At 39.4% G+C, this 15,870-nt stretch overlaps 1 protein-coding gene across 7 annotated transcripts; it reads left to right on the top strand.

Moving 5' to 3' along the window:
• The first annotated feature begins 5,950 nt into the window (after positions 1-5,950).
• Positions 5,951-15,784, top strand: LOC139954556 (kelch domain-containing protein 10-like). Of its 7 annotated transcripts, none has more exons than XM_071954414.1 (9): positions 5,951-6,041; positions 6,388-6,528; positions 6,910-7,070; positions 7,824-7,908; positions 8,247-8,404; positions 9,335-9,616; positions 9,974-10,097; positions 10,904-11,055; positions 13,023-15,779. In XM_071954414.1, the coding sequence occupies exons 2-9, from the start codon at positions 6,432-6,434 to the stop codon at positions 13,263-13,265; spliced, it is 1,302 nt and encodes a 433-aa protein (XP_071810515.1). In that variant the 5' UTR covers positions 5,951-6,041; positions 6,388-6,431; the 3' UTR covers positions 13,266-15,779. The 7 variants fall into 7 exon arrangements, with proteins under 7 accessions (XP_071810515.1, XP_071810512.1, XP_071810509.1 ...); XM_071954411.1 differs by having other exon boundaries at positions 5,986-6,041; positions 6,348-6,528; XM_071954408.1 differs by having other exon boundaries at positions 5,997-6,041; positions 6,316-6,528.
• Positions 15,785-15,870: the final 86 nt, after the last annotated feature.

Consider the following 15,870-nt stretch of genomic DNA (forward strand, 5'->3'; position numbering starts at 1 on the left):
ACCAGATACAACTAAAATGTTCAGTTGTTTGAGAGGTTACAATATTGTAACTGTATTGATACACAATTTCCTTTTTAAAACTTGGCAATAAAATAGAATTTATTGAAATGTTCATGATCTTCCAAATGTTGTGTAGTTGTCTTGAGTAGTTTTTCAATTAACTAAGTAGTTTCAGAAACTCTTACATAACCTGGTCCATTACCAAACCTTGTGTGAGACCACAGTCCCTGTCGGTAGACATCACTTTTGCTGCACAAGCAAGTTCAGTCGCTTTAAGATGGGAAAACATCACCTGCATACTTGGGAAGAAAACTATGGTGTCCATGAGTTAGCCACCAATGTGCAAACACATGTCACAGCATCGGCATTAGGAAGAATCGGTTATACTGTGAAAAACAAGAAAAAGGTTATTGGCTGAAAAGGAAGAGGTTAGAAACCTGTGGAAGTAAGAGCTGCACAAAATGGTTAGAATTCAGCTGTGGAGAAAAAGTGTTAGTTTCTTTCTCACTTACCAATACTTTACCTGTCCTGAAGTACTTGACCTTTCCTTGAAACACTTGACCTCACAGACCCCTGATCATTAGCGAGACATCGAAGGGAGAATCGTCAGCGGAGCTACCAATATGCAGTAAACCTGCTAGAAAATTGAGTTAATCTTATCTCTAGGCCAACACTATTATTAACTCTAGGCCTACACTTACCACTAATACATACCTTCAGGAATCAATGACGTTCTCAGTGGTTGCTCTCTCTGTTTCATCATGGAAAAGAAAATATACCGCTCTTGTTGTTTCATCTTTTTCCTTTCCTGTTGTTTTACCTTTTTTTCATCTTTTTTCTTTTGACGCAGCGCTCAAAAACTTATTCATTGCAGTAGTTTGGGTACATAACCACCGAGGGCTATGAACAGATTTGTTTAGGTGGAAGTTAAACTGCTTTTGTAACAACTGTTTTTATTTTATTCTTTCTTGCAACTTTGCTAAGTTTGTGTTTGTTGTATTTTTTCTTACTACAACGAATGTTTAAGGACTTCTTATAATCTTATTTCAGGTTATGCTCACTACTATAGTACTATAGTACGCAGGGGTTGTAATTAATCATCAACAAGTTTTTCACAAAAATAGGGGAAGATTCACCCAATCTCTGTTACTAAACTTATTTGGATTTTACTCCCTCCCAGAGATATTTATTTTGATTTTCAAACAAATTAATCATGACAATTGTATACTAAACATGACAACTGACGACTTTGAAGTTTCAACCCCAAGAAATTTCCAGAAAGACTTGTCTTCTAATTAAAAGCATCATTGGCTTCGACCAATATGCAAAACAAGACATACCAAGACAGAGTGAAGTCACATTGAAAGCTCAACAAAATGTGGGACAACATCAACAAGTTCATCGCACATTATCTGGTGTGGACAGGGGCTGTAAAACAAGGGTGGGAACCTGCAAGAAATGGGTTAGATCTTCGCTTACCGTTTTCACACTGTTGTCTTTGTCCATTGAACGATATCCAATGCCACATCCCCATACCACACAATCCATAGATAACTCTCACCAGACAAGTCTATCAATAGTTAGCACAGGAAATGTTCTGCATTGAATCTTGACTTGAATACGGCAGCTCCGCGGTCCGGGTGCGCCTCTCACTCGGTCCATATCGGTCAGCAAGGCCCGGTTACAGCTTCTTGACGAAAAGTACAGTTGAAATACAACCCCTATCCTCAGTGCTACAATTCTAGTTCATCCTGAAGGGGTTTAATAAGATTAAGTTTCAAAAGTAGGCATTGAGGTTTTGTGCATGAATGTTCACAAAACTTTAATAAAGATGTTGTTAGAGGAGCTTTTGGCTTCGGTCGTGCATCTTTTACACTGCAATCAGTCTGCGTTCAATCACTGGAGCACTCTTTATCCACACTCGCATGCTCAACATTGAAGTTAAATATTGTCTTTAGTTCACTTCTATAAAGTTCGCAGTCTGAGTTAAAGTTAACTCCATGGAACTCACGATATGTACTGAAGGGCTCAACAGTGATTTTTTCTTCAATCTGCAATTTTTGTAAGAAGAAAAGTCTTTCTTGCAAGTGAAAGAATTGCTCACCACTCTCTCTGTCCATCCTTTCTCTATGCTCAGCAATGGTCTTAGTCGACTGTGTCCTTCAAAACTCAACCAAGGTTATCAAATGCTGCAACAATTTATTGTCAATGTTTCATGAACACATTATCAGCAAAAAATACTTCTTTTGTTCGGTACAGTTCACCCAAAAGCAAACGCGACGTCCAAATCCAGCCCAGGAGCCCAGAGGTAGGGCCCATCCTTCATGCAGTCCACGCGTACTGAAAAGTGGCGTGTCAAATTGTCGTCTGCCCACACGCGCCCACACGAGCCCACATGGAGAAGCATGTGCCAATAACTGTGTCATTTGCATAATTACACCTGTGGAGAAGACAATCGGTGATTCTGATTGGATAATTACACCCGTTGAAATCACCTGATTGGAGGAGCCAACTCTTGAGAACAACAACCGCCCACGCGAGCCCACATGGAGAAGCAAGTGCAAAATAATAACTGTGTCACGCCTGTGGAAAAGACAATCATTGGATCTGATTGGATATTAACACCTGTCGAAATCACAGACGGTGAATCTGATTGGAGTATCCATCTTGAGAATAACAAACTCGCGTGTGGTCACTATGCCCATTTCAACTGCGCATGTTACCTTGATTATCTAGGGATTTCGATGCTTATACGTGAATAAGTAATAGCGTAATATATAACGAGCAATTGAATTTGCTGTATATCGTATACAAGGGCTAGGCTTGAGCACAACACGAAAATGGACAATTGGGACAAAATCTTGCAATCCATTGTGCGAGAATGTTTTTAAATAAAGGGGAGTGGGCTGAGTGGAAGACTTGGGGCAATTTAGTGTAAGAAACATTCATTTGCTCATTTTTAAACACAACAATGTGGTGTAGGATGGGATGGGTGTAGGCTGGATGGGGCTCACTCCAACCACACAAGAATAGTTTCTGAACAAGCAGCTTTAGAGAAGTTGTCCACACACTGGCCCCAATTTCATAGAGCTGCTCTAGCAGAAAGCATGGTAATTATGCTTACTTGTTATTGGTTCATAACGATTAAGAGTCGAAGGAAGGAGACATAGTTCATGCGACTACTTAACTTGTTTAAGAGTTCTTTGTGTCATGTTCAGTCCAAGTAATGCTTTATAAATACAACGAGTGACATTATACGTTATAAACTGCCACTAGAAGATAGTGTATAAGATGTACTCCTAACATGCATCGCTCATGTACAATTTGTGACCAGTGTCCAGCTCATTTTTGTTTCAACAAAGATATATTAATCAACATTGTCTACTTAAGCAGCTCTGTGAAATTTGGCCCTGATTCTATGAAATCCTCTAATAAATAATAATAATAATAATATCCCAGGAATGGGAAGGGATTTCTTCATTCCCTTTAAATGTTAGTATGTTACTTCGTAGCCTTCACCTCAAGTGACTTTTCAACAACAACTTTTTTCACTCCAAATTTTTTCAAATGCTTTGGTTTCACCAAACTCAGTCCATTTTTCTCTCGACCGAATAACAACACCTATAGCCTTTGATTCATAAATTGCTTTCAGTTTACGATGTTTGTCTTTAGAGTCAATTAGTTCTTCAGTTGGGTTACAAAAGTAATATTTTTTACAGCAGTCAATTTCATACTATTAAGCAATTTGTTTCAGATTGTTGTTTTCTAGAACCAAACTAGATAGTTTCACCACGGATCTCACTGTTAATAATTGTCCACAGTGTGTTTAGGTTATCTGAATGATTCATCAACAATTTCTTTGATAGAATCGCGGATTTCTGTTTTTGCATAAGTCAGATCTGAAAAAGGGAGATGTATCAATTTTCTCAAAACCCTTACCCCTTTGCTCACACGTTGTATCAATAAAGAGGAGGGGAAATACTCCCAACACACATGTCTCATGTACAATTTGTGACCGGTGTTCTGGGCCCCAAAAAACTACTAAGCACAGGAAAATCTTGCTTAGCATTTTCGTGAAGCTTTACATTATACAGAAGAATCGAATGTCCGTGGTAGTGATTTTGAAAAGCTTTTTTAAGTTGGAATGGCAGTGTGTGAATAAAGCGTTGTTGTGCTTTGGCAAGGATTTGAGTAAATGGGTTAAGTCTTTTATACTAACATTGAAAGAGCCATCATTAACCATGGCTATTCTTCTGAATTCTTTCCTGTATTATGTGGTGGGAGGCAAGGTTGTCCGTTATCTCATTACCTATAGTTATGCCGAATCGAGTTTAACCCACAAAAGATAAACCGTCTTTAGACCGCTTCGGGTATATCTTTTAACACTGTGTGTGGACAGAATAAAAAAAAACCACATCCGGTTTAACTCACAACAGACGACCCATTGACCTCCGTAATCATTATGTAAACACACGGTGACCAATGAACAGGCAAATAAACAGGATGTTAGAGTTACGGGGTTGCGTTTGCTTTGACCTCTTAAAACCAAAGATAAACCGTATCGGGTTAAACTCAGTGCTGTCTGAACGCAAGGGGGTTTTACTTTTGCGACCACCCCTGCTGCTCGTAGAAGTTAAACCGGTTCGGGTCTAACTTAGTACGCTGTCTGAACATACCCATGGAGGTATTCCTACCTCCATGGAATAACCAAGATGTTTCTGGTCTTCAAGTTGATGGTCAGCCTCTCAAAATTTCCCAAACAGACGTTACCACAATTTTTTTAGACGGCTCAGACTAAATCGTTGAGGAAGGGTCTGGATATATGAAAGGGTTTAGTGTGTTTCAGGCTTGACCATCAACTAGAATAACTCAGAGGTTATACCTATAGTATTGGCTCGAGTAGAAATAGCCTGAAGTTTTTTCAGGAGTTAGATTTGAGGTGGAGTATGAATATACCTTGCAAGCAGCACAGATAATAGCATTTTTCAAAAGGTCAAAACTTCGGAACCAAACATCACACCACTGTGTAAGACATGTTAAAATCAAGTTTTTTGTATGTTCTTTTCAGCCATGTATAAAACCTAATAAGTTGATCTTCCCCCTTGTGACTCATGACATTTTCACAGACCCCCATAGTCCATTTGCTTATACACGAAGAGTCGCGTTAAGTTGTCACTAGAGGGCAGTATATAAGATAAGTGGTGTCCCCCAACGCTGCCCCCAATAGACCTCTCTTTTGTTGATAAACAAACCGCCTTGGTTGGCATGGTCGGCCGAATGTTAGTAAAAACACTAAATCTTAAAAACAAATGTTTTAACCAAATTCAGCATTTTCTGCAAACATTCAATTAAATAAAATACCTCTCATAATTATTTGTTTTGTTTTTAACAAAATCAACAAATTTGGTTACATTGTTACCAAAAATAGCGATCTTTTCTTAATTTGCACTTACGGCTTTCCATAGTTTTCCAATCTGGGTTGGCAAAAATTCGGGCTGTGACGTTGCAAAAGAAAGGTCTATAAGCATAAACGTTGGTTGTGTGTAACCGCGCAACACCAATGGGCTTGGAACCAAGACTGGGTGAAGGGAAATAACTACCCCTATTTCTACCTCCATGCCCGGCTTATGTATCAGACAATTCATTTGTTCAATTTTAAAGCTCACGGTGGGTGGGGGTAACGGGATGGGGTGCTCCGCCTAACCATGGCCTAACCATGCAATAGCAAAATAATTTCTGAAACGGGGCTAAGCGATCTCAAGCACAAACGAAGCTATATGCAAAACAAATTTATCAAAATGTATAATTCCTAGAATAAATTTATCTTCCTCATTGTTTTGGGTTCAAAACGATTAAGACTCAAAGGAAGGAAACAATGACTACTGTATTTGTTTAGAACTCTTTGGTGTTCATTCCAAGGTCCATAGTTCATGAGAGAGGGCGGTATATAAGATAAATGGTGTACTCCAACATAGGAGATATAATAACAAAACAGACGTCGTATGAAGCTAAACCACGAACGAAGGCAGTGGACACTATTGGTAATTACTCAAAATAATTATTAGCATAAAACCTTACTTGTAACTTGGTAACGAGTAATGGGGAGAGGTTGGTAGTATAAAACATTGTAAGAAACGGCTCCCTCTGAAGTGGATTAGTTTTCGAGAAAGAAGTAATTTTCCACGAATTTGATTTCGAGACCTCGAGTTTAGAGTTAGTTTGAGGTCTCGAAATCAAGCATCTGAAAGCACACAACTTCGTGTGACAATAGTTATCTCGCAACTCCGACGACCAATCAAGCTCAAATTTTCACAGGTTTGTTATTTTATGCATATGTTGAGATACAGCAACTGAGTGAGAAGACTGGTCTTTGACATTTACCAATAGTGTCCATCTAGCTTTGACGACGACGACGAAGAGATCGGGAGACGATGGCTAATCACGGGGAGCAGCTTTCGGCGGCTTGTCCACTCATCAACGAGATAAAAGTGGGGGAGGCTGTTATCTCAAAAAGCAGATTCAGTACAAGTATGTTTTTCAAAGTTTAATCGTATTTTTTAAGTTTCCCTTTAAGTTTCCGTTTACTTAGTATTTAGACCTACCGGAAAAGTTACCGTATGGCGCGCCACCACTTTTTTATTCGATATGATTATGAAGATGTTCATTTAGGAGATTTTACAAAGTACCCAAATAATATATTGATCAATTCAACTCGGTTATAAACCAAAGTTTAGGGCACGGGAAATGTAAACACAATCATTTTTGTGCATGCTCTACAACATATTAGACCTACCCTAGCCCAGGTTGGACTCCTCCGTTGGAGCAGGCAACGGAGGCACTGACTGACGTCCTACACCAGGGCTAGACCTACCCCTACTGCTAGGTTGTATTCGCTCTTGTTGCTTGCAGGGTCAGTAGATCAGCCGTACCCAAGAAGTGGACATTGCTGTGCGACAGATGGCATAAACTTTTACATTTATGGCGGCTACCACCCGGAATATCACATCCCCAAGGATCCTGAAGATTCAGATGATGAAGATGAAGTTGTTGTAAATGAAATATTTCAAGAGGTAAGCTGACTGATACCACCCCCACCCCCCATAAAAAAAAAAATCACCCAGGTAGCCCCATGCTAGGGAGTACTTCTACGTTCTAGAAACAGTAAGGCTCCCCTGTTATAGTTTCTAGAAGTAGCTAGGGAGAATCAATTGGGAACCCTAACCATTCTAATTGCAACAATACGCCTTTCTTAATATTTATGCAAGCGAGGTACGTCACAATGCTAATCCAAAACAAGGCCTTGGTCACAGTCATAACCTTAAAAACAACATGTCTGCACAAAGCAAGAAATTCCCTTGTTGCATTTTGTTGCATTTGGTTTCAACTATGTTGCATTCTGATGTATTTGGCAGGGTATGAAGAGGGAGCCACCCTACTGGTGGTTGTTGCTCAGCAGGGCCCAATTTTACAAAGCTTTAATGCACACAAACTTGCTATAGCACAGAAAACTATTGCTTAGCAAAAAAAGGTTAACAGCCAAAATACAATACATTTACCATTTCCTCCGACTATCTTAAACTCAAATTTCTTCATCATCTTCTCTTCTCGTTTCGCTCTGATTAGAGCGTTGAGAATATTTATCCAGATCCAGAGGAGGAAGAGGCTCTGTAGACAAAGGAGAAGGGCTTTTAAGTTTCCTGAAGGCCCCGATGACCCATTTTCTTTTCTTAGTTTTGTTTGTAAAATAAAACTCCTGTCCTGTCTGGATTATAGGCATAATGAACAAATTCATTCAACAGAAAACTTCTGGTTCATGTTGTTAGATGTGGAGCTTCAATATTGCAACCGAGACATGGCAAAAAGTAGAGACTGTTGGGAGGCAACCAACAGAGACAGCTTCTATGTCAAGTGAGTGGCATATAATGTTGGTCTTCAAAATAAAAAAAGGTTGCCCTGCTCTTCTTGCTGGGCCTTATTTTCCTTAAATCTGCTAGGTGAAGCTAGCAAACTGATGATGGTTGACCACTTTGCAACTACTAGACTCCCTTCTTCCCCTTTTCAATATTTTGACATTATTACAAACCAAAGTTGTCAGAATTTTAGGAACAATTAAAGTTGGTCTGTTGTAACCACATGTAGATTGCAACCATTGAGGATTGGTTACATTATTAAGTATAGTCAGATGGCTTATTTTTTTATGGTTTGACAAGTTTGCTCAAGCTTGACTTTCTTTTTTTGCTATCCAGTGCTCCTTTGTGGCCAGAATATGCTTTTGTTTGGCGGAACTGGTTACCCTTGGGGTAAGAATCCCAATGCAGATGTGTTCATCTTCAACTTGAGTGAGAAATCATGGTCTATCATGGAGTGCACAGGTGATGAACGTCCCCCTGGAAAGTATGGACAGGTTAGTAACATTCAGAGGGTCATTGTCGACAAAAAATCCCAACAAACCATATGCATGTTACATTTGAACAGTGACTTGCTTTTAAAATGACAGGTGAGGTTGCTGCTTAAATTTGCATTCCTTATATTATAGAGACATGGAGCACGCTTTGGTAGCTTACTTTGGTATCTCAAGAGGAGCAAACCCTGGAACCGCTGAGCCATACACGTTCATTCAGAATTGTGTATGGATATCGCCCGTCTCTTGCCCTGCATCAGGTGGGAAATGCAAATTTGTAATGGATTATTTAGTTAAAGGTGCACCAACGCAATGACCAGAGGGGTGGAGGCATGGAGCCGAGACATGGACTCTGACCGCAAATCAAGAAAGAGCACTAGACGGCTTCTATATAAGAATGCTACGGATGGCCCTGATGTGCACTGGGAAGACCATATGCCAAACTCCCAGCTCTACGCTGCCCTACCAAGGGTAACTGTTAAGATCAGGGAAAGAAGGATGACGCTTGCTGGACACTGTGTCCGCCATCCAGAGCTAGCTGTGAGCCCACTAGTTCTCTGGGAACCCATTGATGGAATCAGGAGCAAGGGCAGGAGGAGAATTACATTCGTTGATCAGCTGAAGAAGGACGCAACACAACAGGAAACATCTGAGCTTAGGACGCTGATGCTGGACCGGGATGCGTGGAAGACGACCATCAGAGTTTCCCGAGAAGGCGTCGGCTGCAGACATCCTCTCGCTCAACTGAATGACCTCTGATGATGCTTACACTGTCATCTTGCTTTGTTCATCAAGAGCAGTTGTGGAAATACGTACTGAAAGAAACTAAACATTAAGGAAAGATTTCAATTTGAGTTCCTTGATGTGGTAATTTTGCATCTTGTTTTAATACTTTGCATGTTGACAAAGGTCTCTGTTCTTTTCTAACATCAGGCAATGGTTCTGCATGATAACAAGTTGTATTTCCACGGAGGCTGTCGGATGATTGACAATCCATTAACCAACCGTCGATGTGCCTTGTTCGACTCAACTGTTTACTGCCTGGATGCAGGTAGTAAGACATGGTCACAGTTGGCCACTAGCAGTGACACTGAATCCGATACAAAAAAGGGCATGTACAGACACGGTTTAGCTTGGCACGATGGCAATCTGTATCTCATCGGAAGTAGCGACAATAAAGAAGCACCGATGAAGGACAAAAAATATCTGGATGAGGTAGGTAATTTATTTCATAAATATTGTAACTCGATGTTCAACAAGTATGTCACTTTCCACTTGATGCACCCTGGCCAAACTGTCTGCTGGCGTACATAACTCAAAATCTGGGTGGCTCTTGTGTGGGTGGTTCGAATCCTGGTCATGACAATTCGGCCTTGAGAGAGACACTAAACCGTTAATGCTTCTCAACATCAAAGATTAAATGGTTACCTGTGACGGTAGAGATTGTTGATGTGAATGATTTGCAACCTAAGCACTTAAGTGGTTCCAAAGAGTTGAGATGGTTTTCAGAATGCTTATTATAGGCACCACTCTAACATTAAAAGTTTGTATTTGTATCTTTTCTCCTCCAAGCTGCAGGTATTTCAGCCACACAAAGATAAAGAGAATCGTTGGACTGTTGAGAAAACAAAACCCTGCCCAAAAGGAGCTTATCCTGCTCCGAGGAAACACCATAGTTGTGTCCAGTGGAAGAATGGTGTGTTAATTTCTTTTCCACTGTACTTGAAGGTTTTGTAGATTTCAATGGAATTTTGAGGGAGCCTACAAAGCTTAAAGACACTGGACTCCTTTGGTAATTGTCAAAGACCAGTCTTCTCACTCGGTGTACCTCAACATTTATGCACAAAATAACCAACCTCGGAAAATTTGAACGCAATTGGTCGTCAAAGTTGTGAGATAATAATGGAAGAAAAAAAAACCCACCCTTGTCACACTAAGTTGTGTGTTTATTAGATGCTTGATTTTGGGTAATTGATTTTTGGATTTTATTAGATGCAAAATCTTGAGGTCTCGAAATCCAATTAGTGGAAAATTACTTCTTTCTCAAAAACTACGTTACTTCAGAGGGAGCTGTTTCTCACAATGTTTTATGCTATATTCATAAATACCCTAGACAGTTTCGATACTCCTATTGGTGGAGAGCGCGTCATGTGGGGGTGTTTAAACGGCTGATAATGACCAGCTGGAGCTGTTTATAACCGGCTGGCTTCCACGTGTCGGGCGCGCGCGTATGCCAATATTATCACGCGGAACGCGCAATTGATAGCTATTACTAACAGCGCGTAATCTATTTCTAGGTGCGCGCGCGTAATCTATGTGTGCCCTCCCTCTGTATCACATCTATGGAGAGCCCATGCATGCATGCTGTAACTGGGTAAGAGTTTGTTATTTCACGTACAGCCACATACCTGTGTGCTTTGATCATAACAACATGGGGTCCCCTTTAATACAGGTGTCACAAATTTAACTTTGTTTTGATTTAAACTCTCTTTAAATCTGTAGAGGTCTACATATGTGGCGGTCATAATGACGAGGTGATATTTGACGATGTTTGGAGACTAGAGCTACCGAGCTTACAGTGGTTTAAACTGCCTACTGCACTACCCGTTCCAACATGCTTCCACACAGCTGCAATTACACCAGAAACATCCAAGGTTTGCTCACTGTTTTAGCTCAAATTCAATTAGTGGGTGCGTTCGATTAGCTTCCCTGGGTCGACCCGGCGGTGGTCACTTGGGTGAGCCCCCGACAAGAGCTAATCGAACAATCACACTCGCCCTCTCGTGGTAACGTCATGCACCTGGGGTCACCCCCAAGTGACTCACTCCAAAAGCAGGGCACTGGGGGCTGATCAGGGTGAGCCCCTGGAATGACGTCAAAGCTATTCGAACACACCAGGGGCAGACCCAGGGAAGCTAAACGAACGCACCCACTGTGAGATAAAAAAGAACCCTGGTTTGGTTTCATCACAAAAAGCAATGACATCTATTTGGTAGATTTGCATAAGATTCACTGTGTTGCCAGCGTGATTTCCATTATCCATTGCTTTTTTGACCAAACATTTGCTCATCATAAATCATAGCAGCTGGGCTGTCGTAGTGGTATCTTTTCCCACTTCCCACCTCAGACCCTGGTTCGAATTCTGCCTGGGGCACTATAAGGATTGGGTTTTCAGTCCCTACCTGATCGGGTGATTTTGGTATTCTTTCTCTGGAATACAATTCTCTGTTTTTTTCCTCCTACATCTAAAACTTAACTTTTCTTTAGTTATCTTTCCATGGGAACTTGGCTAGTATAGTTATTAGGTTCGATATTTTGAGAACCATTGGCTTCACAATCAGAATTAACTAATAAAAGTATATAACACATATTTGGATTGAGCTCAAGCTATCAGTTCCTGGTTTAATCTCAAAGACGAAAAGACATTCGCATTTGAATGGTCATATTATTGGGTATTGTTAGAAAGTTCTGGTGGTATGTAATAGTTCCTTTCACTGCAGACACTTGACTTAAAGTCACATGGACATATTGCCCTATGTATCAAGGCCCAGGCTTTAGGGTTAGAGAAAATGGAGCCCAGAAAGTTATGTTGAAGTTTTTCAAAGCCTAGAATTTCATCTTTGAAAGGGCAAGGCCATTTTCATGTTGCAAGGGGTAATTTCCATTGGGAAATCTTAAAGTCAATGGGAAACTTTTAAGGGGTACCAAGGTCAAGATCAGGGGCAACAGAAGCCATAGCCTCTGTGTCCTGCAAATAAATCCAGACCTGGTTTTTAGCAGATAAACTAAATGGTCATGTGGAAGTGTTGTGGCCAAGCGGTTAAGAGCACTGAGTGTGGGTGCGAGTCCCAGTCGTGACACTTGTGTCCCTAAGCCGTTGGTTCCATGTATTGTGTAATGCACGTAAAAGAACCCAGTGTACTTATCGAAAAGAGAAGGGGTTCGCCCGTGTTCCTGGCTGGATCGGCAGCATATTGTGCCACAGCACCTTGTAAACCATTACATGGTGAAAGGAGTAGTCTATCTCATAATTCAAACTCAGTCCCATACCTCGCATAAAATACTGTATGTTTAAGCGCTTTGAAACGCCTTTCGGGTGTATAAAGCGCTATATAAATTCAGACAGTTATTATTATGTAGATAGTTAACAGGTGAAGACCGACAGGTTGGCAGATGGTTGGTAACCTATACATGAATGAGGGAGGCGGGCAGAGGGAGGGGTCAAACCCTAAACCAAAGGACTAGTCAAGAACATAATCAAGTGGTGCGGTTGGCTGGTTCAGCGTCGACTTGTATCCCTATTGAATACGAAATAATAATATGTACTATTGGACGAGTGACACACAAACTAGTGAAACAACTCCAGTCCCGCTGGCTAGTCACTAAAGATTATTAATAAGATTTGTATTATTGTTTATAAGTATTACTTATGCATGTGCAACCCCATCTGTGTAAAAAAACACTGATCTCCCTAGAAAAAGCAACACACAGAACAAGGGAGAAATGAAGCAAAATAGCCAGTTAGAAACAATAAACAAATTTGTGACTCTGTCAACCCTAAAGTTATGCAAACCCTGAGAAGGACTCTTGCTTAATGCCATTATTATTATTTTGTTCACAGATCAAGTGCATGTATATCTTTGGTGGTTTGATATCAGATATTACCGACCCAGACTATCGCCAGCGTAAACGCACCAACAATGTGTTCCGCATATGGCTGGACATTCCACCTCTTGCTGATATTTCCCTAAGGAAGATTGTGTCATGTTTGCCCGATGTCACCGATGAGACCATTGCTACACTTTCTAAACTGGGAGTTCAATCTGGCCAGCTGGACAAACTGAGGCATGATAAATGTAGATAAATCACTTTGTCTCTACAGATCAATTTTAACCTGATATGAATATTGTGACTGGCAGGTCAACCTTTTTTGGGAAATATTTTATTGTGTAGAAGCCCGATCTGAAATCTATTTTGACCAAAGAGCAGTGTAGATATTTTGTGGATAGATTGCTTTGATGGTGTTCCATTATTATTTGTTTGATTTTAAAGAAGGATCTGTTATGGAGACTACCAAATAATCAATTTCATACCCAACTGAAATGAAAGTTTTAAATCTCATCAAGACTTTTAAGTATATTCTCAAAAGTGTAAAAATAGCAGTAGATGAAGTTCTGACATACCTTCATGACTTATAGGCTTATAACAGATATTTAGAAACCTGACATTACACTATTGAATTGACTTTGGTAATTGTCAAAGACTTTGTATCCAAATTTGTGCTTTCAGATGCCTAAAAAAGACTATCACCAGCTCTCATTGCTCATTACTAAGAACGTGTTTATGCTAACAATTATCTTGAGTAATTACTAATATTGTCCAGCGCCTTCAATAACAGTGCCATAGAAAACTGAAATTAGGTGTCACGACCTAGCGGTTTAGAGCAGAGGAATCAAGCTCTGTAATGTACAGGAGTACAAATGGGTATCAACCTGAAATAGACTGGCATCCTGTCCAGAAAGAGTAGAAATATTCTCAGTGGTTTAATGCCAATGAAATGGCATATTTGCTCAGGACAGACTTTGCTTTGCAGAAAACTACAAAATTCGTTCAAAGTAAAAGTGTCCATTTTCAATTCTCTTTTTGCTTGTTGCAATTGTAAAAATGCTAAAATTCTGTCTAAAAATACAACATGCGAACTTTTGAAAACCACTCTATGAAATATAAATCATAAGAGACAAATAATTATTGAATTATTAAAAATGATTTAACTTGAACTTTCGTTTTGTTTGAAAGGTTACCCATTTAATTCAACCTTTAACTTGGAAAGACTATCATGTCTGTTCATTCAAAGCAAATGATGGTTTGCTTTCAACACCTTTCCAAGCTAAGTTATTTCTTTAATATGACTGATTATGAGTGAATATTTCATCTTGTCCAAGTTGGTATGCCCTTCAGTTTCAAAGTCACACATGACATTAGATACTCAGAACAATTCAACTTTATACCTTCTTTAAACTGACTTTGTGCTTGTCGAGATATTATTGAAATAATCTCATTGTAACACAGAGTAAGAAAATGGTATGTTTTAAACACTTATGCTTTAAACGTTTTACAAGCAAACCTGCTTCTACAGTGTGAATTATTATAAATAATTCATCATGTCGAAGTTGATGTTTTCTTCAATGTTATTAACATGACTGCTGATACTCAGATTGACTTTGTGCTTCTTTATAGGTTATTTAATTTATCAATTCAAAAATAGTCTCATTTTAAAACATAAGTAAATAATGGTATGTTTAAAAACTCAGCTGTTCAAAAGTCCACCAGCAAAACTTAATCTAAAGCAAGAATTATTTTGAATTAATATTTCCCCATGTCTAAAATGTTATGAATGCAGCGGCTTTGCCATAATATATTGCATTTTGAGAAACTTTTCATTTAGAAGTACTGCGTGCGGTTAGGGAAAAATTATCACAATTTTAATCTGAGAAGCTTGACAAACGATAACTTTCTCAGATGTGTATTCCAATTGCAGATTATTCTACCACCTTTTAAAATGAAAGTTTAGTTTTATGGCATATATCTACAACTATATAGGATTGAAACAAGCAGTAGGTTCCAATTACCAAACAAATACATTGGACCTTCAACGAATTTGTACCATTAGTTGACAAAATTGAATTTTTGCTGCTTAGCTTTTAACTAGATGTTAACTTTGCATCGGGGACAAAGAATATTAATTATTAATCATGCAGCGATGTGTGTTAAGCATTGTGTACTCGGAACTCTTTTAAATATGCAGCTAAAGGCCAATGAACAATTTCTCTGAACAATCAATAATTTATTTTCTGTACAAATCACATTTAACAATGTAAGGTTTATTTTTTTAATTATTTAACATGTGCAATCAACAGATTAATTGCATCTGCAGCTGACAAGCTTTTTCTATATATTTTATATATAAAAATAAAATAAAAACTAACCTGAGAGTATGGTTTGCATTCTGTCCTGTGTCCTAACCAACTATGATGTAGAACTTTGATCTTAAATATTTGCAACTAAATCCTGAAAGTTGCGCAGACAATCGTGGTCGGATTAAAATGAGTAATGGCAGCAAGGTTTTTGTCAGAATTTCAGAACCCAAAAGGATATAAAAACAATGAAAAGTACCAGAATCAATAATTTTAAATTCTAGTAAAAAATAGGATGGGGCTGTTACAAAAACGTTTAGTTCTGGCAGGAAGTAGAGAGAAATGGATAGAAATACGCATTTCCCTGGAAAAATATGTTGGAAACTTCTGCAGGGTCATCAAGGCCAAGACCAGTGCTACAGAAGCCATGGCCTCCATGTACTTCCAGGGGCCGATTTCAAGAAACTTTACGCAACTGCGTAAGTCCACTTGCGCAACGTTTATGGCGTAAGTTGCGCCATAAACGTTGCGCAAGTGGACTTACGCAGTTGCGTA

Source organism: Asterias amurensis, chromosome 2, assembly GCF_032118995.1.
Source record: "Asterias amurensis chromosome 2, ASM3211899v1".
NCBI classification, from domain to species: domain Eukaryota; kingdom Metazoa; phylum Echinodermata; class Asteroidea; order Forcipulatida; family Asteriidae; genus Asterias; species Asterias amurensis.

Coding starts and splice junctions, on each gene's coding strand:
- LOC139954556 (XM_071954414.1), top strand. CDS start 6,432: ATGGCTAATCACGGGGAGCAGCTTTCGGCGGCTTGTCCACTCATCAAC. Junction 9,617..9,973: donor ACAAAAAATATCTGGATGAG/GTAGGTAATTTA, acceptor TTCTCCTCCAAG/CTGCAGGTATTTCAGCCACA. Junction 10,098..10,903: donor TTGTGTCCAGTGGAAGAATG/GTGTGTTAATTT, acceptor TTAAATCTGTAG/AGGTCTACATATGTGGCGGT.